Source organism: Anomaloglossus baeobatrachus, chromosome 1 (assembly GCF_048569485.1).
Source record: "Anomaloglossus baeobatrachus isolate aAnoBae1 chromosome 1, aAnoBae1.hap1, whole genome shotgun sequence".
NCBI lineage: Eukaryota > Metazoa > Chordata > Amphibia > Anura > Aromobatidae > Anomaloglossus > Anomaloglossus baeobatrachus.
In genome coordinates this window covers 320,447,208-320,471,337 of record NC_134353.1, presented here as the reverse complement: position 1 = coordinate 320,471,337, position 24,130 = coordinate 320,447,208, and the positions used below count along the sequence as shown (strand labels likewise).

General features: G+C 49.2%; 1 protein-coding gene across 1 annotated transcript; it reads right to left on the bottom strand.

Annotated features, from left to right (window-relative positions):
- Positions 1-19,977: 19,977 nt before the first annotated feature.
- Positions 19,978-22,821, bottom strand: LOC142292166 (interleukin-8-like). Its single transcript, XM_075337332.1, has 3 exons — positions 22,736-22,821; positions 20,990-21,125; positions 19,978-20,065 (listed from the first exon to the last, which is right to left on the bottom strand). The coding sequence occupies exons 1-3, from the start codon at positions 22,800-22,802 to the stop codon at positions 19,978-19,980; spliced, it is 291 nt and encodes a 96-aa protein (XP_075193447.1). The 5' UTR covers positions 22,803-22,821.
- Positions 22,822-24,130: the final 1,309 nt, after the last annotated feature.

Sequence of the window (24,130 nt, the reverse complement as noted above, 5' to 3'; positions counted from 1 at the left end):
ATCACCGCACATGCAGGCACTACCGCACTCATCATCATCACACACACCCCGGCACTACTGCACCCATCATCACCTCACACGCAGGCACTACCGCACCCATCATCACTGGACATGGAGGCACTAACCACCCATCACCGCACACACCAGCATTACCTCAGTGACGTCCCCGCTGACAGCGCCACTCCCTTCAGTTTCTGCGTGGAGCTCACAGAGAGCGGCGGTGTTCTACTGCCGCTCCTGTCAGCTTCATGTAGCAGAGCTGGAAGCGTCGTGGGACATTGTGTGGATTACGTTGGACCTGCAGGGGTATTTGAGGATTAATAAAGTGGTGAAAGAGATGTTTTTTTGTCTTTTATTCCAAATAAAGTATTTTTTCGGTTGTATGTGTTTATTTACTTTCACTTACAGGTTAATCATGGAATGTGTCTCATAGACGCCTGCCATGATTAACCTAGGACTTAGTGGCAGCTATGGGCTGCCATTAACTCCTTATTACCTCGATTGCCACCGCACCAGGGCAATTCGGAATGAGCCGGGTAGAGTCCCGGGACTGTCGCATCTTAAGGATGTGGCAATTCCGGGCGGCTGCTGACTGATATTTTTAGGCTGGGGGGATCCCCATAACGTGGGGCTCCCCATCCTGAGAATACCAGCCTTCAGCCGTGTTGCATTACCTAGGCTGGTATCAAACTTGGGGGGACCGCACGTTGTTTTTTTAATTATTTATTTATTGTACTGCACGATATAGACCCACCCACCGGCGGATGTGATTGGTTGCAGTGAGACAGCTGTCACTCAGCGTGGGGGCGTGTCTGAAAGCAAACAATCATAGGCGCTGGTGGGCGGGGAAATATTGAATACTAGATTAAATAATGAGCGGACGGCATTTTCAAAAGCAGGAGAAGCCACCAGAGGAGTGTGACAGCTGTGCAGCGCCGCGCCGGAGATCGGTGAGTATGAGAGAGGGGGTGAGGGGGGGGGGGGAGACCAGGAGTGATTTTAAACAATTTAGATCGTTCTACTGGACATGCTGAGCATGCGCAGTAGAACGTGATGGAATCCATCAGCGGATTCCGCCGCCTAGTGCAATCATAGACAAACATTAGACACCTTGGCGGATTCTAACGGAATCCGTCAAAGTGCGTTAGTTTAACGACCCAAAATACCCTACATGCAGTGTTCCCTCCGCCCGACTCTGCGTCAAAATTACAACGCAGCATCTTCCAGCGGATGCAACGCAGACACTTGCATTACGGTGCGTCGTCAATACAAATCTATGAAGAATAGCACAGTGCGTTAACGGACTGCGCTATTCTCCATAGCGGCGGATTGAGCTGAACCCAAGTGTGAAAGCAGCCTAAAGCACAGAGAGCATCTTGAAGACCAAGGAACGCAACAGGCAGGTCCGGGATACTGTTGTGGAGAAGTTTAAAGCTGGATTTGGTTCCAAAATGGTTTCCACAACTTTAATCATCCCAAGAAGCACTGTGCAAGCGATCATATTGAAATGGATGGAGTATCATACCACTGCAAATCTACCAAGACCCGGCTGTCCATCCAAACATTTATCTCAAATAAGGAGAAGACTGGTCAGAGATGCAGCCAAGAGGCCATTATCATTCTGGATGAACTGCAGATATCTTCAGCTGAGGTAGGAGAGTCTATCCATAGGACAACAATCAGTTGTACACTACACAAATTTGCCTTTATGGAAGAGTGGCAAGAAGAAAACCATTTCTCAAAGATATCCATAAAAATTGTTGTTTAAAGTTTGCCACAAGCCACCTGGGAGACACCCCAAACATGTGAAAAAAGGTGCTCTGGTCAGATGAAACCAAAATTGAACTTTTTGGTCACAATGCCAAACAATATCTTTGGCGTAAATACAACACGGCTCATCACCCGGAACACACCATCCCCGCTGTCAAACATGGTGGTGGCAACATCATGGTTTGGGTCTGCTTTTCTTCAGCAGGGACAGGGAAGATGGTTAAAATTGATGGGAAGATGGATGGAGCCAAATACAGGATCATTCTTGAAGAAAACCTGTTGGAGTCTGCAAAAGACCTGAGACTGGGATGAAGATTTGTCTTCCAACAAGACAAAGGTCCCAAACATAAAGCAAAATCTACAATGGAATGGTTAACAAATAAACATATCCAGGTGTTAGAATGGCCAAGTCAAAGTCCAGACCTGAATCCAATCGAGAATCTGTGGAAAGAGCTGAAAAATGCTATTCACGAACGCTCTCCATCCAACCTCACTCAGCTCGAGCTGTTTGCAAAGGAAGAATGGGCAAGAATTTCAGTCTCTCGATGTGCAAAACTGATAAACACATACCCCAACCGACTTGCAGCTGTAATCGCAGCAAAAGGTGTCGCTACAAAGTATTAACTCAAAGGGGCCGAATAATATTGCACGCCCCAATTTTCAGTTTATTATTTTTTAGAAAAGTTTAAAATAAGCAATAAATTTCGTTCAACTTCAAAATTGTGTCCCACTTGTTGTTGATTCTTCACCATAAAGTATAATTTTTATCTTTATGTTTGAAGCCAGAAATGCGGGAAAAGGTTGAAAAGTTTAAAGGGGCCAAATACTTTCGCAAGGCACTATATGTTACTTGCTTGTTTTAATACAGGTTTTTGTGTGCATTTTCAACATACGTTTTTTATCGCTGCGGGTTTTTTTTATCTCTTTTTGGTGTGTCATGCTTTAAATAAAGCTGCTTTGTTTTTGAAATTTCCTGGTATTTGACTTTGAAAATTGCTCCTCCGGTCAGTTTATGCAGAGTAAAAAAGAAGCAGAGTGGGCATGATTTCTATACATCCCATATAATTTGTTAAAAATGCAGCATTTTACAGTTCGAGTAGACTCAAGAACTCACCAAAAGCTCATTGTGGGAATGACTCGCCCACCCCAGGGCTATGGGACACCCGGTGCCAGGCCGGACTAGTCCGGGGGTAGTCAGTGGTGGCGGGGCCCGGCTCCGTGGCCCTGGTGGGTGTCAGTTAAATATGGCTGCAGTGTTGGGGGTGAATAAAGTTTGTGTTCGTGACGCCACCTGTGGTATGCGGCTATTAAGCCGCCGCTGCTGTGTAAGGCCTCCGGGATGATGATATGGCAGCAGTGATGGTACTGCTCCCCACAGGTGGAGCAATGCCCCGGGGCACACTGTTGGTGCTCGTGAGAGTCTATGGTGTAGTGGAAGTCTAAGCAGCTAAAATAACAGAGACCACTCCAAGGGTGCAGTTCAAGTTCTTTACTCACAATTCTTGTCAAGGCCGGCAGGAACCCTTGGACTGCTGGGACCACTGTCAGGGACCTCCGCCGTTTCTGGGTGATTCTTGGAGCAAAACCCGGTGCCCTTCTCTTAAGTGTCTCTGTCTTCCGCTGTCTTCCTAAGCCTTGCCTTTTGTAGGGTAAACCTGGCTTGGCCTCCACAACAGCCTCCAGGCTGGGGGGTCACCTGTCGGCTGATTACCCCTTTTCTAGAGGTTCTGCTGTGGGCTGTGGCCCGGGGAGTTTACAACTTTCCCTGGGCCTCGGTTTTTACTGTTTGGAGATGATTTTGCACTCCTCCGGTTTCTAGGGACCGTCCCCTGTTGCAGCTTGATCCCTCCACCGATGTTCCTGTGGAGCAGGCCACCGCAGCTCTACAGCTACCCGTGGCCCTGGGACCCCTTCTGTTCTCTGCTTGGTGTCACCTGGACCCTCTGAGTCCCAGGATCTTCACCAGGAAGCGTCTCTTTCTTCTTTTCAGCTCCTGACTGACTTGGAGCTCTCTTTCCTTTCACTTCTCCTCCTTGCCTGCCTCCTGCAGACCTCCTCCTCCTTCCCCACACTCTATCTTCTGTTGCTTTCTCTGTGCAGACACTCTGAGCTCACAGAGCTCCTTTCTCTTTCACAGCTACATGCTGGCTCCTCACTCTCTCACTCTCTGAGGTAAACTGCAACTAACTTGACCTTCCTTTCTCTATCTGCTCTCTCGTGGCTCCTCCCACCTCCCCAGTTGCTATGCTGTACCCTATAGGAGCAGGGATGGGTCTTACGGCCCCTCCCAGCATGCAGCATGGGAGGGTTACTGCCACTGTCCCTGGTCCCAGTATGTACCTAACAATGGGTGTTGTGTAGATTTACCAGGGGACCGGTGTTCACTCCTTTCCTCACCCAGAATGGGGCATCACACCGCTGGATGGGGTGCAATGTCCTGTGGCGACGGAAGCCTCAGGGGCGCCACACTCCCCCACAGCGAATCCCAGCACGTCCTCGGGCTGAAAAACAACAGAAAATGTGGAAAGAAACTGCAAAAACATTTTTACATGCATGTAACAAAAACAATAAAACTTTTCTTCCCTTTATGGGAGGCACAGATACTTTAACGTTGCAAAGAAAACGAACCAGCCACTAAGTCCAGTGGCCTGGTAACACAGGACACATATACATTCACGTTCACCGGGGACCACATTCCAGTTCCGTGGCCCGGTACATATAAACATGGGGGGTGACATCTTCAAAAAGTAAAAGGGGCAGTAAGGCTGGAAAGGTTTCATCTTCAAAAAGCACATTAGGGCAGAACAAAAGGGACATCTTCACCAAGGATGAGGGGCTGACAGCGGCTATATACAGTTCAGCATCTTCTTACTTCTTTACATGTAGGGATTCTTCTCCGGCTCCCCACCTGGCAGCAGGTAGACAGCGGTCAGCACAGTCTGCATCTGCTGGTCTTGGCGGGCCGCGCCTGGCATGGCGGCGGCCTGTATTGGAGTCGCTGCTGTGACCGATTCTTGACGGGCCGCACCTGGCGTGGCTGCGGCCTGGGCTTGGCGGGCTGCATCTGCAGCGTGGATTAACGTCGCCGCTGCGGTGGGATCTTGGTGGTCCGAGCAGGGTATCGCTGCTGGGGCCTGAGCTGGACGGGCCGGGCTTGGCGTCGCTGCTGCGGTGTGGATGGGCGTCGCTCCGGCGGCGAAATCTTGGCGGGCCGCACCTGGCGTGGCTGCGGCCTGGATCGGCGTCGCCGTGCCGGGCATCTCTCCAGGGACCGCGGGCATGGTAGCGGGGGTTGGGGCACTCGCGCTGGCAGGGGCATTAAATGACTCACCCCTCAGCAGCATCTCCGGTGTTCTGGCGGTCGCTGCTCCGCGCGTCGCTTGCCGGATCTGCTGCATCACCTTCGCCTGCAGCCTTTCACACCACTGGTCCATCTCCCAGCCCCACCAGTCAGCGGAGTCTAGCTCTGGATCGCTGCGTGTGGACGCCATCCTCTCTGCGTCTCCTTCTGCACGATCTCCCAGCAGCAGATTCGTCGCTTCTTCTAGTAGCAGACTTTTGATGTTGCTCAGCAGCAGGCTGGTAACTTCCCGCTCCTTCATCCTGTCAGCCATCCTCCCGACCTCTGCCTTCAGCTCAGCGGCGGTCACAGGCCCGATCAAGGTGAGCTCCTCCTGGCCTCCGCTTACAGGAGCCCTTTTCTCTCTTCCTCTAGACAGCATCATTAATTGCCAGTCAGTTTCTTAGCGCGCCATTTCTTCTTCCTCCGCTCTCCATGGCGGGCACCGCTTCGCGCTCTTTTCTGGGCAAGGGGGCGGGGCTTCTTTTCGCGCTCTTTCTGCAGGCACGCCCCCCTTCTTCCCGCTCTTCAGCAGCGGTAATGGCGGCGGTTTTCACAGTGAAACACGCAGTAACATAGTCTTTTAAGCACAATTCTTCAGGCGCACAGTACCCGGTGGGTCCGGGCACGAAATCCTGTTCATGACACCAAAGTTGACTCTCCCACCCCAGGGCTATGGGATACCCGGTGCCGGGCCGGACTAGTCCGGGGGTAGTCAGTGGTGGCGGGGCCCGGCTTCGTGGCCCTGGTGGGCTGTCAGTTAAATATGGCTGGTGACTTGGGAGCAATTAAAGTATTTGTTTCGTGACGCCACCTGTGGTTTGCGGCTATTAAGCCGCCGCTGCTGTGTGAGGCCTCCGGGGTGATGATACGGCAGCAAAGGTGGTACTGCTCCCCACAGGTGGAGCGGTGCCCCGGGCACACTGTTGGAGCTCGTGAGAGTCTATGGTGTAGTGGAAGTCTAAGCAGCTAAAATAACAGAGACCACTCCAAGGGTGCAGTTCAAGTTCTTTACTCACAATTTTTGTCAAGGCCGGCAGGAACCCTTGGACTGCTGGGACCACTGTCAGGGACCTCCGCCGTTTCTGGGTGATTCTTGGAGCAAAACCCGGTGCCCTTCTCTTAAGTGTCTCTGTCTTCCGCTGTCTTCCTAAGCCTTGCCTTTTGTAGGGTAAACCTGGCTTGGCCTCCACAACAGCCTCCAGGCTGGGGGGTCACCTGTCGGCTGATTACCCCTTTTCTAGAGGTTCTGCTGTGGGCTGTGGCCCGGGGAGTTTACAACTTTCCCTGGGCCTCGGTTTTTACTGTTTGGAGATGATTTTGCACTCCTCCGGTTTCTAGGGACCGTCCCCTGTTGCAGCTTGATCCCTCCACCGATGTTCCTGTGGAACAGGCCACCGCAGCTCTACAGCTACCCGTGGCCCTGGGACCCCTTCTGTTCTCTGCTTGGTGTCACCTGGACCCTCTGAGTCCCAGGATCTTCACCAGGAAGCGTCTCTTTCTTTTCAGCTCCTGACTGACTTGGAGCTCTCTTTCCTTTCACTTCTCCTCCTTGCCTGCCTCCTGCAGACCTCCTCCTCCTTCCCCACACTCTCTCTATCTTCTGTTGCTTTCTCTGTGCAGACACTCTGAGCTCACAGAGCTCCTTTCTCTTTCACAGCTACATGCTGGCTCCTCACTCTCTCACTCTCTGAGGTAAACTGCAACTAACTTGACCTTCCTTTCTCTATCTGCTCTCTCGTGGCTCCTCCCACCTCCCCAGTTGCTATGCTGTACCCTATAGGAGCAGGGATGGGTCTTACGGCCCCTCCCAGCATGCAGCATGGGAGGGTTACTGCCACTGTCCCTGGTCCCAGTATGTACCTAACAATGGGTGTTGTGTAGATTTACCAGGGGACCGGTGTTCACTCCTTTCCTCACCCAGAATGGGGCATCACACCTCTGTATGGTGTGCAATGTCCTGTGGCGACGGAAGCCTCAGGGGCGCCACAGGAACATAGCCTAAGTCTGCCTGTGGCTCCCTCTAGTGGGAGCCTACTTGTTTGATTGCACCGCTGTAGTGGTGCTTTAAATGTAACAGCCCTGACCCCTGCCTGATACTCACCTTGCAGCAATTTCTTTTTCTATCACCACTGCTCCAGTCGGTCTCCAGCAATTTGTGACCTGCCAGCAGCTCTGGTGTTACATGGAGCGTACCAGAGGTCACAACTCAATTCATCTCTATGAGAGCCTCATTCTGGCCTCGCTCTGGCTCTCATAGAGATGCATTGGGAACTTGAGACGTAGACTCTGACTTTCAGCCAATCAAAAGTTACAAGATGGCGCCGCTGGACCGAAGCTGCATCAGTAAAAGGTGAAGCCGCTGGAATATGAGCTTACATTTAATGCGCCACTCAAGTGTTGAAAATAAAAATACTGGAGTGGTACGTTAAAAGGTAGTGAAGCTGAAATTATTATTGATTTTTCATCAGGGAGCCATAATTATATTATTTACCATCAACAGAATAACCAGAAAGTAAATAAATCTACAATTTATGTCGCTGCATGCTGTATTGTTTTGTGTGTATCTTTTAACTTTGCCATGCACCCCACCACAGCCGGCTCCAGGTTTTTCTCAGCCTAGGGCGAAAGAGACTCAGTGGGCTCCATGCACATGCAGACATGCACATACACAGATACGTATACATACAGGCATATGTACACATACATATTTGAAGACAAATTCACAAAAGACATATAAACAGTCATAAATATATATACAATTATATATACTGACATATATAGATACACATCATAGATGCATACACAGACACATTAGAGATATTATAAATATGGGGAAGCCGGCAGCAGCCTCACTCACCTCCCCCCACTTGTCTCCCGTCTAGCCCCTCCCGAGCAGGTTGCTGTGCAGGGCACTTTGTATGATTGCCATCAATAACAGGCATGGCCCACGTGCATTGTGCTGAGACTGCTGTATATACATCACGGAAGACATGAAGGCTACAGTGTAAAAATAACAGGAAGGGCTGGGGGCACATTACTGAGGGGGCACACATATTACTGGAGGTGTATATGTGGTGACCCTGAGGCTTCAATTGCCACAGAGGTACTTCATCTCAGCCAGAGATGTGGTGCCCCATCCCTGGGTAAGGAAGAGCTCATCCACCAGTATACACAAAACATAGACACTCCCATTAGCAGGACTCCACTAGACCGTGGTCAGGGCAAGTTGCACCTTCGATATCACCATCGGAACGCACAGGCAGATCCAGGCTGGGGGGTGGAGTCTAGTTGGTGGGAGCAGCCTGTAGAAGGTTAGGCAGTCAAGAATGAGCAGTGGAGGAATGAAGACCTGTGGTTTGGAGCTGGAGCAGCTCGGCCCAAGTACAAGACAGAAGAGGTCCTAGAGCCCACGGGAAGTGTGCCATACACCCGTGATCTCATTCCACATACAACATATCGGAGTGGAGGGACTTGGCCACAGATGGGGATCCGGTCCCTAGACTAGAAGAGAATAACCAACGTGCTCATTTAGTAACACCAGAGGCTAAGGATAACGCTAGTACCAAAGCCAACTCTGCACACGAATACGCTGGAAGGTGGCCATAGAGGACCAAGGGACAGAGTGTCAGGCCACCCTGTAGGATCCGTGGACACCGGCACAGGGCACTGTGTGCGTAGGCGCGGGACAAGCGGGCGAGAAGTCAGCGCAAGAAGATGACCAGGGAAGGAACATAAGAAGGGTGCACCGGTCTTGACCTACGAAATACCGGTATCGACTGGAACCCATCACATTGGAACCCAGCATTCCAAAGGCAGTCACTGACTAGTTGTGTTACCTTGGAACCTGCTACAGTGAGTAAAAACCTTGAGACTGCATCCCTGTGTCACTCTGTTATTCGCCTGCGCCTCCGGCCCTGCACCCCGCCATCACGACTACAACTCCCATTTGCACTGAGGCCTAGCTCTGCCTGTGGAGAGCTATACCAACCAAGCTGCATCACCATCTGCCCCAGAGGTTCCATCATGCAGCATCAGCTATCTCTGGCAGAGTACCACAGGTGGCGTCACGAATAATATCGTCCCTTGTAAATATCCCCCTTTTTATAAAGGCACTGCCGGGGTCATGGACCCGGGCCTTGCCGCCATAAAATCCCTCCCCCCAGACAAGGAGCGGCCCAGTAACAAGTGCCCCATGGCCCTGATGCGGGCGTGTCACATACAAATTACTGTTAGGGCATACACAATACTGGGGGGGCATATACGTTAGAGGGGGCATACATGTTACTGGGGTTCATAAATGTTACTGTGGGGGCATACACGTTACTAGGGGCATACACATTTCTGGGGGGGCATATACATTACTGGATTAGGGGCACATAGCACTGGGGGCATTCACCTTTGACATAAAGCTCTGGGGGATACATACAGCTCTGGTGGGCACACACCTTACTGGAGTGGGGGGCATACAGCTCTGGTGGGGCATACTGCTCTATGGTGAGGGCATACAGCTCTGGGGTGACATACAGCTCTGAGGGATGCTGGCTGACGCTGTGGCTACTCTCTTCTTCTGTGGGACGAGAGCCCATTGCACACTAGCTACAACCACAGATGAAATTCAATGCACATACACGTAGCTTTCAGCAGTGAATACTGCATGCAAGCACAGGTTTAAAGGGCCGGCAGCAGTATAGATCATCGCCCCTAACAAGGATTTGGCCCCCTGTTAGCCCAAGGCCCCAGCACTTGCTCAGGTGTGCAGGGTGCTGACACCAGCCTGCACCCTACTTTGGGATGATGCACAAATAGAGGCAAACTCAGTAGAGATCAAGCAATGTTTGCTTTGACTATCTCCCAAAGCATAATTTTTAAAAGCAGAGACGTAGCCTGGTGGTTGTGCTCAGATATGGGTACATGTAGAGCCTCTGAACCCATCAGGGCACTACAAGGTACTGCATCCTGCCAAAGATGCAGGGCCTACCCCCAGGGACCTGGAAGACCAGTGCCGGTGTGAAGCCCCACAGGTGTAGTGTCAGTGTCGGTGCATTACCTTCAGGGACTCCACGTTGCTGGATCTCCGTCACTGGTAGGAAATCTTGTTTGATCGTGACGCCACTCTCAGTATTGCGGTCAGTGGGGACCGCCACTGCAGGTTAGGGGACGCCTGGGGCTGATGGTGGGTGCAGTCGGATGTAGTAGCCTCCTGAGAGTGAGGCAAGCCCCAGGGCCCGGTGTAGGTTTGTAGTACTACAAGTCGCAGAATGACCACACAGGCAGAGTGTCCTTCAGGGTTTTTACTCACATTTGATGGCAGGGTGAGTAACCCGGGCGTAGCTGGGACGAACCAGGTGGGAACCAGGTATCCTTCAGGCTGACTTTATGAGGGTGACTACTGACTCGCCTTCCTTAGCCCTTGGTGGTTTGGGGTAACCCCGACTTTGAGTCCCTATGGGGGTCACCCAGGGAAGATGCTCCAAGCCTCTCTCCCCTTCTTGTTTCGCCGTGTGCTTGTTCCCCGGACCAGGCCACTCCAGCCTCTTGCCTCCTATGACCTATGGGCCCTAACTTGTGGTTACGTGGCTGCGGCTTTTGTAGTGTTGTGGTGTGGGCTTTAAGAGCCCCACACCGGCAGGTTTAGCAGAAGAAAGTTGAATCTATCCCCGCTTCGGGATCTGCCGCCCGGTTGGGCCTGGTGCTCTCTAGCAGTCTCCTTACTTCCCACTCCGTTGCACTCCCTAGCTGAAGCTGGCTTTCAGGCAGCACTCCTAGTTGACCGTTCTCCCCCGTCTGTAGCCACTGCGCGGACGCTGTCAGATTGCACAGCTCCAGGGATCTGCTCCTCACTTGAGCTCCCTGGACTCTACACTGAACTGGCTCACTGCCCCTCCTCTCCTGTTCTTGCCTACGCCACCTAGCAACCAGACTCTCTACCACACCCCTTGAGAGGAGATGGAGGCTCTACCCCCTCCACTATTCCAGTGAAGGTGAAGGCTTGCCCCCTCCTGGGATCCCCAGGGGTCCTCTCATGGGTACATGTGTGAGACCTGATCACTATGCGCCTGTGTTCCACACCCCAGTCAGCCTTCTGGATTACCTGTATTGTACTGTCCCCAGCATGGGTGCAGTACTCAGTGGTGCCTGACCAGGTCAGGGGCGCCACATTCCCCCTTAGTTATCACCAGCACGTCCTCGGGCTGCAAGACAACATTTTAAAATGCATAAAACATTAAAACATGTAAAACATTTTTAAAACCACCAGATATCAGACATCACCACCCTCCACCCACAAGTCCGTTAACCCACCCAAAACCCTCTCAGGAGGCAGGTCACCGGTCCTGTTGGTAACCAGGTCTGGGCCATCCGTTTCCCCAGACCTTTCCTCCAATCTTCCTCTCCCGTTGGCCGCGACTTCAGCCACTTCTGGCAGGATGTAGAGGCGGCTTACATGGGCTGGTGGTTTCAGGGTATACCTGGCCTGGTGGATCCGCGCCTTCAGCCTCTTCTGGCAGGATTCAGAGGCGGCCTCCACAGTTGGTGCTGACCAGGTACCCTCTTTGTGGTGGAGAGCCAGGCCCCATAAACAGGCGTGCTCTCTGGTCGCAGGTGAGCCAAGGCCCTTTTCTACGGACGGGCCCCCCTGGTTGCAGACGAGCCAAGCCCCTAAACAGGCTGGCCCTGGTGGTGGTGCCACTGGTGTAACTATTTACACTGCGAGAGTTTGTGGCTATAGCAAGTTCATAGCCTTAAAGTTTATTTCTCACAATAGTTTTTGTGGGCACATGCTTAAACATAAACGTTGCAAAACAAACTTTTCAAAACTTCAACTGGTAACTTCTCTTCTTACTTTACTTTTACTCCTCCATTTCACCAGGGCGTGGGCATGTAGGGCACCGGCACCTGTGACTTTCTTGCTCTCTGTCGTCGTCCGTGGTTGTTTCATCTGTAGGATCTTTGTCTATGGTTGTTTCATCTGTAGGATCTTTATCTTTCCGTTCTTGGTCTTCGTCTGTTTCTACAGCTGGTTCTTTATCTCTGTCTTTTCTTTCTTGTCTTTCTTGTCTTTCTTGTCTTTCTTGTCTTTCTTGTCTTTCTTGTCTTTCTTGTAGCATGGGATGGCTGTAAGGTTTGCTGGGACATAACGCTACGTCCAGGGCATACAATCCCCTTTCGCCTTGATGCATGGTGAACTGAACTGAGTCTCCCATCTTTAGATTTCTGCCAGGGTGTCCTCTAGGCAGATGAGCGCTTACATCTCTCCTGTTAACAAATATCCCCTCCTTGATGCCAGGGGCTACAATGAATCCATAACCACTTCTCAGATTGAAATCTTCCACTACGCCATAACACAGGGGTCCTCTGGCCTGGGCTTTGGACCTTCTTAGGCACCTTTTCTCCTCCAGGTCTCTGACCGTGACTTCTCTCTGCTCTGGGGATTGTGGTGCTGGAGCAACCTGTGTTCTGCTGCGCCGTGTCTTGCGGGCTGGATTCATGCCTGTGGGCTCCCAGGTGAGGTCTTTGGGCTGATCTTCATCTGCTGACGGTGTCAAGTCTTCCTCATCCCAGCGAGAATAGGGCAGCATCTCCGGCTCTGAGTATAGATCCACTGCTGGTGGCTCCGGAGTCAGCTCCTCAGCTTCCTGGCCTCCTCTCCCCCTTAGTTCTTCACTGCACTCTGGTTGTGGCAGTGCTGGGGATGGGCTTTCTTCAGCTGGTCTGGGCGGTGGACTCTCTGGCGCGGCTGCAGGGGTTGCCTGAATCTCCTTGGGGGTATACGGAGGGAGCAGATACCGATCCACCATCTCTTGTGGGAACTGGGCCTCTAGGTCAGCCTTCAGCTTCCAGTATTCAGGGTCCTCTCCTATCAGGGTCTTCCTAGCAGGGACCTCTCTGGACTGGGGAGCGGTGTCTGCTCTGGCCTTGCAGGCCGGGGAAAATAGTGATGCAATCTCTTGGCGGGCCGCGCCCTGTATGGCGGCGGCCTGGTCTTGGCGGGCCGCGCCTGGCATGGCGGCGGCCTGGTCTTGGCGGGCCGCGCCTGGCATGGCGGCGGCCTGGTCTGGCGTTTCTGTCGCGGCCGGTTCCTGGCGGGCCGGACTGGACACTGCAGCCGCGGTCTCACTTGGCGTCGCAGCCTCGATGGGGTCCGTGCAGGCTGAGCCGGGCGTCGCTGCAGTGATCGGAGCTTGGCGGGCCAGGCGGGGCATCGCTGCAGCGGCCTGGGCTTGGCGGGCCGCACCTAGCGTGGCTGCGGCCTCACTCAGCGTCGCCGCACCGGGCGCCTCCTCTGGGACCGCGGTCGTAGCAGCTAGGGTCGGGGCTCTTGTTCTAGCCGGGGCAACACCGGACTCACCCATCGGGGTCTGAATCGTCGTCGCCGCTCGATCCGGCAGGCTCCGCGCGGCTCTCTCCTCATAGGTCCGGACCGCTGCAGCCATCTCCAGGAGCTCCTTGCGTTCCTCATAGAGCCGTCGCATAATCCTGGCCTCCAGCTGATCACAGAAGAGGGCAAGCTCCCGGCACCACCAGGCAGCAGAGCCTGGTTCTGGGTATCCGCGTCTGGATTCCATTTCTGCTCTCCGCAGCAGCAGGTTTGTGGCTTCCCTTCTCTCCCGCCGTTTCTGGACGCTTCCGCTCTCATAGCCGGCAAGGTCAGAACTCTCTGGGGGATCTCTGGGTAGCCACACCTCTTCGTGGGCGGTAACTTCTTCCAGCGCGGGCTGCTGTTGTTTTTCAGCGCGCTTTTCATGGTGGCAATATGGCGGCGCTTCCAATTTTTCAAGCGGACCGCCTAGGCACATGGTCACCTGTCTGAACAGGTCTAGTCCTTATCCTGTTCGTGACGCCAGATGTGAAGCCCCACAGGTGTAGTGTCAGTGTCGGTGCATTACCTTCAGGGACTCCACGTTGCTGGATCTCCGTCACTGGTAGGAAATCTTCTTGTTTGATCGTGACGCCACTCTCAGTATTGCGGTCAGTGGGGACCGCCACTGCAGGTTAGGGGACGCCTGGGGCTGATGGTGGGTGCAGTCGGATGTAGTAGCCTCCTGAGAGTGAGGCAAGCCCCAGGGCCCGGTGTAGGTTTGTAGTACTACAAGTCGCAGAATGACCACACAGGCAGAGTGTCCTTCAGGGTTTTTACTCACATTTGATGGCAGGGTGAGTAACCCGGGCGTAGCTGGGACGAACCAGGTGGGAACCAGGTATCCTTCAGGCTGACTTTATGAGGGTGACTACTGACTCGCCTTCCTTAGCCCTTGGTGGTTTGGGGTAACCCCAACTTTGAGTCCCTATGGGGGTCACCCAGGGAAGATGCTCCAAGCCTCTCTCCCCTTCTTGTTTCGCCGTGTGCTTGTTCCCCGGACCAGGCCACTCCAGCCTCTTGCCTCCTATGACCTATGGGCCCTAACTTGTGGTTACGTGGCTGCGGCTTTTGTAGTGTTGTGGTGTGGGCTTTAAGAGCCCCACACCGGCAGGTTTAGCAGAAGAAAGTTGAATCTATCCCCGCTTCGGGATCTGCCGCCCGGTTGGGCCTGGTGCTCTCTAGCAGTCTCCTTACTTCCCACTCCGTTGCACTCCCTAGCTGAAGCTGGCTTTCAGGCAGCACTCCTAGTTGACCGTTCTCCCCCGTCTGTAGCCACTGCGCGGACGCTGTCAGATTGCACAGCTCCAGGGATCTGCTCCTCACTTGAGCTCCCTGGACTCTACACTGAACTGGCTCACTGCCCCTCCTCTCCTGTTCTTGCCTACGCCACCTAGCAACCAGACTCTCTACCACACCCCTTGAGAGGAGATGGAGGCTCTACCCCCTCCACTATTCCAGTGAAGGTGAAGGCTTGCCCCCTCCTGGGATCCCCAGGGGTCCTCTCATGGGTACATGTGTGAGACCTGATCACTATGCGCCTGTGTTCCACACCCCAGTCAGCCTTCTGGATTACCTGTATTGTACTGTCCCCAGCATGGGTGCAGTACTCAGTGGTGCCTGACCAGGTCAGGGGCGCCACACCGGTAACAGGAAAACACATTAAAATCCCAGTTTTCCCCATCCACAGACTGATTATAGACTAGATTGGACCGATCCAGTCCACCAGACGACAACCAGGTGGGAGGGGACGGACAGTTAGACAGTTAGGAAGTGGAAGTGAGAGAGAACGGATGTAACTACACTGACACAGGAGTGTGACAGTGACCTGAGGGCCCAGGTGTGTGGTTGCCGGTGGAGTAAAGCAAAGTACTCCCGGAACCATAGCACCGATGAGGTACAGAGCCCTAGATCAAGCAAATGCTTCAGGCAGAAAAACAACAAAAAACTGAGCTGTGACAGATGTTCAATAAACATGCAATATTACAAGCATGTGAATAGCATGCTTGTAATGTTGCATGTTTATTGAACATTTGTTACAGCTCAGTTTTTTGGTGTTTTTTGTCTGTTATCTTGTGTCGCGGGCGGAGGAGGGGATGCTGCGCTCTCCCACTGCTCGGGTCCGGCTGCTGCTGCCGCTGCTGCTCGGTAGTGGCTCGAGCGGTGGGCCGGATCCCGTGGACTCGAGCGGCGTTCCTCACCCGTGAGTTAAAAGGGAATTTGATTGTGGGGATTTGGTTATTGTCCGTGACGCCACCCACGGTTGTGGTGATATTGGTGACACCACCGCTGCTCTGGATGGGGATCCCGGGAGCGATGACTGGGAGCAGCCTGGATGTTAGTTCGCCCCTCCATGGGTAGGAGTTGGTTGTCCCGGGGTCCGGTGATGGGGTAGGGATGGATGGCAGGCGGGTTATGGGGCCTGGCGAGGTGCAGGGTCGCGGGGGCAGCGCTGTGTCGCACGGCACGGTGGTACTCACTCAGCCAATGATGAGGACACAGTTCTCGGTAAAACACTCGGCTGGATGGACGGGTCCCACAGACGGCTGCGGTGTTGTTTCTCCCGGCAGGTTGATGGTGACTGCCTTTCCCTGCACCTATGTAGTGTAACGGTTCCAATGGGTTCCCACCGGTAACCCGCTCCCCAGCTTGGATGGGTGCTGAAGGAGCCCCTTTTGCCCGCAGGCTCTGGCCCTGGGAACTTTAGCCTTGGCGGTGACTGTGTTTCCCTCTCTCGGTTGGACGGTTGCCTTCTGACGGGACTTGGCTGCTGGAAAACCCAGGAGGTTCCCTTTGCTAATGGATTTGGCAAATTCACGGCGACTCCTAGCCTTGCCGGGGTCCGTAAGCCCCTGCTGGATGGTGCTGGCTTCTCTTTGCGTACCGGTCCGATACCGCCGGGCCACCGCCCGTCCACGGTCCTTACGGTTAGCTCCAATAGGCCACTCCTGCAGACGGTCACCACCGTCTGCCAACCTTGCTGATCTGTCAGGCTGCTTAACTGCCACTTTCCTCCTTCCACTTTCACCTCCAAAACTAAACTGCCTGTTTTCCCGCCTCCAGGACTGTGTACTCCTCGGTGGGCGGGGCCAACCGCCTGGCCCACCCCCTGGTGTGAACATCAGCCCCTGGAGGAAGGCAACAAGGATTTGTGTCTGTCTTCGGTGTGCCTGACCGGGAGTGTGGGGTGTGTAGGTGTTGTTCTGTGACGACCTGGCTTGTCCAGGGCGCCACACTTGCTTTAATGCAAGTTGGGGGCGCAGCCCTCCTGATACTGAGGCTGAACAATTACCTGCTTCTCACTTTTTGCTGTGTATTTAATCTGGGACCCAACTGACCACTTTACCATTCATATTGAAGTTTTGACATGACACAAGTCAGATACAGAATATGTTTTTAACTTTAGTAGGTTAGGGACTGTCTCAGATGGGTACACCGTGACGAGGTGAGACAGCTTCTTACCTTTTTGCAAAAATGTATATACTAAGTACCCTGTTATTAAGCACTTGCAATTTATTTATTTATAGTCAGGGTATTTTTCCTACAATTTTTCTCCTTGTTTTTTTTCAAATGCTTCAGGCAGACCTGATAAAATCTGCACAGTGAGGGGACCATCCAGGACATCACTGACCGTAAAAGTCTGGGGGCACCAGCAGTAACGGAAGAACCAGGGACCGGAACGGAACACAGACACCACAGGGTTCACACTGCCGCCATACGGACCAGAGACTGAGAGACAAACAGGAGGGAACCCCCAGATGCTCCAAGCCACAGGGACCCACCAACTCGAGAGAGATGCAGGGGAAAGAAGCCACCAGGTCATCAAGGCACTAAGCGAACCAGAGGTGAATACCAGCCTTCCTCCGGGTACTAGTTACCATCCACTGTGAGTAAAGAGAACCAGTTACACAGCAACTCCTTGTATGGCCTACCTTTTTCTGCACCTAACTTCATCACCTACTCCCTGGGGCCCCGGCCCTACTTGCGGAGGGCCCAACATCTAGGCTGCCGTCAACATCAGCCCCAGTGGAGAGACTGTGCAGCGGCGGTTCTTTTTCCATAACCGCAACTTGCAAGTGGCTTCACGACAAACTTTATTCAACAGTCCCCTCTATATAACACTCTTTAAAGCGACCCCCAGGGTCACGGAACAGGGCAACGGCCACCCAGTGACACCTCCCAGTAGTACACCGCCCGGGATTGAGTACCCCATAGCCCCGGGGTGGGACATACACAGCATGGCAGGTTGCAGTCTATCACTTAACTTGCTAATTACAAAGCAACCCTGGGCTCACTGACACTAGAACACCCTGTCTGTAGTCCGCAACCACTGTAGAAAACAAAGTCTCTGAATATTGTTTCCGTCAGGCCTAGGTTACTCTCTTTCACAGTAGTTGAAGATCAACGCTCTTGTTTTGATCCAGAAACACAGGTTGTATAGGGTTTCTCCAGAAAATAGATTCTCTGCTAGGCTCGTTATTCTTTTTTATTTTTTAATTTATTTTACATAAAGGGCAACAAAAATAGAAATAAAATAAACTAAATCAAACAAATTACAGGTTTGTTTATTTAAAACATAAATAGTACAAAACATTGTTAGTTATAAAAAAAAAATTGCACTATAAAATAGATAAATATTTAAAAAATGACATTTTACACAAACATAACAAATAACTATAAGGCCTCAAAGCAGGCTGCAGCTTAACATAGCTGCTAAGCCTGCAGCCCAGGTGGAGTAGTTATGCTTCTTGGATAAGATGGTTCCAGGGTAAAAGAAACACTTTCACCACCTTATATTCAGATGCTGTAGAGTTTTGAAATGTAAATCCACCAAGTGCACAAAGCCCCTAAACTTACTAGTAATTTTTTATTTATTTTTTAACATTTGTCTATGAGCTGTGTCTGGAATTGAAGTTTATCCCTATTGATGGAAATGGAGACCCTTATATAATCTCATGCAAGCCAATAAATATTAAATAAATAACATAAAAAGTAGATATAAATATATAAATATGCAAATATTATAGATCATCCCCTGTTCATAGAACTTACTGCTTTGTTAAACGTTTTCTCATGTTTAAAATGTTTTTTGATCATTTCTATATTCTCCATTTAATTTTTAGATTTTCCATTAAAGTTTATGATGTTTCATGCTATGATTTTGATATAAAAAACTGTTAAATGGGTTTTGCCATCAAGGTCCACAGACCCTCAATACATGATCTATGGGAGTCAACCCCCAAGGACCTCACTGATTAGCTGAACAAAGTAAACTATGGCACCTTCATTCTGGTGGCCCCGGAGTCTGAGCTACATGGCTGAATTGAGATATCAGAAGTCAGATTTTTCACGGTCCGTACACAGACCCAATGCCTGGACCAAGTATTGGTTTTCTCACCTGACCACAGTAACCTCATATATGACTGTGGGGATGTTAGTTGACAATATAGAACCAGGCATTATAGTCTATGTACAGATCGTGAGTCAGGTATGTCTGAATTCATCCTAAGGATGGTAAAAGCCAAACCACTTTGTAATTCGCATTCATTTTTCCAGCTGAACATGTCACAGCTATGAAGACAACAAATCACTTGTATCTTATCAATATGAGAAGTATACATAATCCAACATTGAAATCCATGGCCGAATATAAGGTGATCTTCTGTTAAGGTGAAAGTCATATCTTAAACTGTTGCCTTATTTTCTTGCCTGTTAAGTAAAAAGATTTTCAAATATTAGAAAAATGATATATATATATTTTTTTCTTTGCGGTAATGTGCATTGAATATAGTTAGTATTTGGTAAAATCTATTCTGTTTAACAATTTTTCTTATAAACTTTTCTAATTCCTTTTTCTAAATGTTTTAAAGTCAACCTGTCGTGTCCGATAATACTAATAACTTACATAGGGTTAATTGCGTTAATAAGGTGCCTGGCCAAAGTACTCAAAGTGTGGCACCCAGAAGAAAATGAACTTTATTTCTCCCAGTAACCGCTGGCTTTTAGTCATGTAGACGTGCCTGGAGAAATTACTGTCACACTGTACTGGTGTACTGTAGATCCGGCTGTCAATCACAGCCGACTGTCGATCATGCCGGCTGTCGATCAGTGCCAGAGCGGGCTTACAGCTGCCACTTTCAGTTCTGTGAGCAGTGACTGTAATTGCTATGGCACGCCTTCATGACTGAAAGCCAGTGGCTACTGGGAAAAATAAAGTTAATTTTCTCCCAGGTGCCACACTTTCAGTACAGCAGATGGACACTTTCATAATTCTACTAACCTGCCGATCAATTCTACATCTGCAATTTAATAGTGTTTATTGGACCTTACAGATTCCCTTGAACAGAGTTGCCTTAAGAATACTATAGACCCTGATCGCCTAGTGTGAGTAGCACAGTATCAGGCCTTGATTGCACTGATAGAAAGTAACAAGTATCAGCAATTCTCTGCAGAGGAATGTGAAACGCAGCCAAATAACAAAAGACAAATGGCGGCAGTCAAGGCTATCCTACCTTTCCAATATAGTCTTGATTATTTTTTCTACCCATGGGGTTGATGGATCCACACAAACCTTGCTTCCACTTTTCAGAGTAATTCTAAAAATAAAAAGGGACACACAATTTATATACAGTAATTTAGGTAAATGTCTCACTATAATAAAGGATCGATATTGTCTTTTATTCGTGGCACTAGAGTTGCTATCCTCTTCCTCTCTGGCCTATAAGTCTCCTTAAGTCAACTTAGCACTGTCTACAAGACGAAACATTCCACCTTAGACCTTATAATTAAAAATATATGCTGACTGTATATGGATCCCTTGACTATAATTTTTCTTGTGTGGTATTCTTAGGTGAAGACAATGTGGACAGTCTGCACTATATCTGTATCTGTATAAAATATTTGTAGCCACATTTACTATTATTATGAAAAATTTGCTTGCAATTTTTAAAAGGAATCTATCACCAGGTTTTCGGTTTTTATTTTGAGAGCAGCATAATGTAGGGGCAGAGACCCTGATTTGGGGTTTTTGTTTTGTTTTTTGTTTTTTAAAATCACTGTTTTATCAGCAGATTATTACTAGAGTACTAGTCCTCTATCTCTGTGTAGCCAAGCTCCAACCACTGATTAACAGCTTTCTGACTATGCACAGTGTACACAAAAAGCTGCCAATCAGTGGTGTGGTCAGATTATATAGACTTCAGCATCCAGAAAACTGGTAGATCGGCAGCAGAAAGGACTGTGATTTTATCAAAACTCAGCAAGCAGCTCAGAAAGTGACACATGACTAGAATCAGGGTCTCTGTCCCTACAACGTACTGCTCTCAGAATATTAAACAAAAACTTGGTGACAGATTCCTTTTAAGATTACTGCTTGCAGTCATACAATAGGAGCCTTCATTGTTTAGAAGGGGTTGATCACACTGACAGATTCAGTTTAAAGTTCTGGCAACAGAAAAAAAAAAATATTGCGACTGTATGCAAGAAAATGCAAAATAGACGTTTGTGCTTAAAATACTCACATCACTTCAGTATTTTTGCAGTGGGGACCACTTGGTATGAGTTCCAAACTTTTCATGTCTTTAATTGGTTTCTCTGGCCTTGCAACATTGATACATTGACATCTTAGCTCTGATACCGATCTAGCTAAAGACATACCTAAAATGACAAGGAAATAACATACATTTACTTTTTTTTGTCTATATCATGCACTAGAAAGATTGTTTAGATAACATTTTAGATCCCTTCCATCACCAGTAGAGGGAGCGTATAAGCTTACTTCATTATTACCGAGTGTGCTGCTGGTACTAATTGATTAACTACCGTATGTTCACAAGTTCAGCATACAAGTATTAAACTGTAGAGTTTAAGCCTCAGTAGTTAACAGTGGACTACGCATGCCACTGACTCATTAAAAAACATTAAAGATGTTTTTGTAATACAATTATATTTAAAGGCGTTGTCCACTACTAGGACAACTTCTCTGATTCATCGTTTCCCCCAGGTAAAATATAAAGCCTATACTCACCTCCCGTACTGGTGCCCTTCGAGTTTTAAACCTGTGTGTTGTATTCTTTTTATGATATCATGCATATGAGTAAGGGCGTATGTCTGAAACGCGTAAGTGGGGGCTCTAAACACCCCATGATCATTGTATGTGTTTACATCACTTTTATTAAGTTTATATAAAGGGATTTTGTCGAAATGCTGGATCCCAATGCAGTTGATGAGACTGGGAAGCTAGGGTCTTTGGAAGTCTTTTGATACTATCAGAGCACTTACATCTTATTTGTACATGAATTAAAACAGCGATTTTACAGTCAAGGAGCAACAGACATTCTCACCGGATGTTCATAATGCTTACCTAATGGTCGGTGCCGAGCAGATCAGTTGGATGGGCGCCTCCTCTTTCGGCCATCTTTGTTCTCCTTCTGAAGGTAGTGTGGATGACGAGTTCTATGTCATCTACACTAGCTGATAGTGAGGCCCTGCGCAGGCGCACTTTGATCTTCCCTGCGCGGAACCCGGAGGCGCAGGACCCGGAGAACGGAGACGCCCATCCAACCGGTCTGCTTCGCACCGACCGTTAGGTAAACATTATGAACATCCGGTGACAGGTTCCCTTTAAGAGGGCAACATGGTCATATAAACAGTTTGTGGGTGTTTGGTGGATCATTCAGACAGATTTCCATTAAATGCAGTTGAGGCAGGAATACACTGATGTGTAGTAAAATATATATCTTTGGTGGCAAGTTAGATATAGGTCAAACTCTGATACAATATAAATTTCAACAAAACTGTATTACACATAAAATTATCAACAATTATATAATATAGAAATAGGTAACGTCAAGTTCAAAAAGTGAAACATGAAAAATAAACTTATGAAAGAATAAAAAGCATGTATGATAAATGTAGTCTTATTTACCCTGGACATGAAGCTATAACTGAAAGGAGTTGTCATGGATTTTCAGAAAGGGAATACATTTTTTGGTGGCTCCAAAAAACAGTGCCACTTTTGCTCATGGACTCTATCTGTTATTGCATGCACTTCTAGCCCCTGCCCGTGGACAATAGTGCCCAAGCTTCCTAGAAAAATTGGCTATTCCGGTTTTCCTAGTACATGGCAACTGATTTCAGTGAATACAGTAATTAGAAATACATATAAATGAACAATATCCACAATATTGATAAATTCTTAATTCTCTAATTCTTCAATTTGTTTTCTATCTGTTCTACGGATAAGAAAATAGAAATGGAAAACATACCTTCTGTTACAGTGGTGTAAAGCAGGAAGATGGCAAGAGTCACACAGAACATTTTAGCAAACATCATGGTTTGATATACTTAGCAGACTTCTGAATTCCTTCGGCTTAGCTGTGTCCAAGATTATCTGTCTTCAATTTGCTCGTAATGTGAATTTATATATTACATTCAGCATGGTCATTCTGACGTCACACCATTACAACAACGTAAATTCCAAAATCAGTCACTTGCATCAGTTGGTCACACTTCTGAGTCACAAAGATATGCGTATTTAGCATGATTTGTAATACTTAGTTCACAAATGTGTCACTGGTTTTATTATCTGTGAATTAAAGAAATTCACACATGAACAGTTGACCATTAAATGTGTATTGATTGTTAGATACAGTGTTAGTGTTAGGGGTTTGCAGGGCTCTAGAATAGATTACTGTAGGTCAGGTGTCCCTAAGTCCCACACAAAGGTGTGATTATACCGGTAATAAAGATGCTGACTAACACTACTGTGATTGGGCCGGGATCTAGATGTGGCTTGCAACCATCTCGCAGTGCTGAATGTAGCTTGCATCCATTTCCCAGTGCTGAATGTGGCTTGCGAACCTCTCAGAGCTGAATGTGGCTTGGGACCCTGTGTCAGAGCTCAATGTGTGGCGCCTCTGAGCCTTCAGTCGCCAGAGAGGTACTGCACCCCTTAGTAAGGAAGAGGTCATCCACCGGTATGCACACAAAACACACAACACTCTCAGTTAGCAGTGCCCACTGGGTCAGGGTTAGGGCTTGGGGCCATTAAAGTTATGTATAGCCAACACTGGTGATGGTACCTCCCTCAACCCTAATCTGACAGGGCCTGGGGGTGGAGTCTAGTAAGTGAGGGTATGCTGTACAGTCCCTGACAGAAGTTCTGTCGCTTATCCATGTTATGTAAATAAAAGCTTATAACCTGACTTTAAATTCATCCATTGGTTTCATAAATTACTCTTTGAAAGCTGAAACCCTCCCAAATTTGGTTTATGTTATGAAAATAAAGTTGCTGCAAAAATTATTTAATGAACACAGAAAAGTAAGACAAAAGTGGCAAGACAAAAGTTTTGTCGCCTTGTCATATAATGCACCCAATCCTAGTTTACATCCTCACCTGTGCTCACTTAATGATCAATTAATTAGTGGGTGTGTGTAAAAAAAAAAAAAACAGCACCCCAGACCTTCAGTTGAACTGCAACTTGACCTCTGAAAACATGCCAAAAATCTACCCTGCGACCAAAGCCTTGATTACCAAGAGGCTGAAGACCAGATCCACTGCAGAGGTGGCTGGCACCTTTAATGTGTCTCAGCGTCAAGTACAAAGAATTCAAAAAAGATTTGAAGAGACTGGAGATGTTTTTGACAAGCCCAAGTCTGGC

Bases quoted from the DNA above. Each gene is read 5' to 3' on its own strand.
- LOC142292166 (XM_075337332.1), bottom strand. From the start codon at position 22,802: ATGATGTTTGCTAAAATGTTCTGTGTGACTCTTGCCATCTTCCTGCTT. The intron at 21,126-22,735 runs GTATGTTTTCCA...TTGTCATTTTAG, and splicing joins TTACACCACTGTAACAGAAG to GTATGTCTTTAGCTAGATCG. The intron at 20,066-20,989 runs GTGAGTATTTTA...TTTTATTTTTAG, and splicing joins TGCAAAAATACTGAAGTGAT to AATTACTCTGAAAAGTGGAA.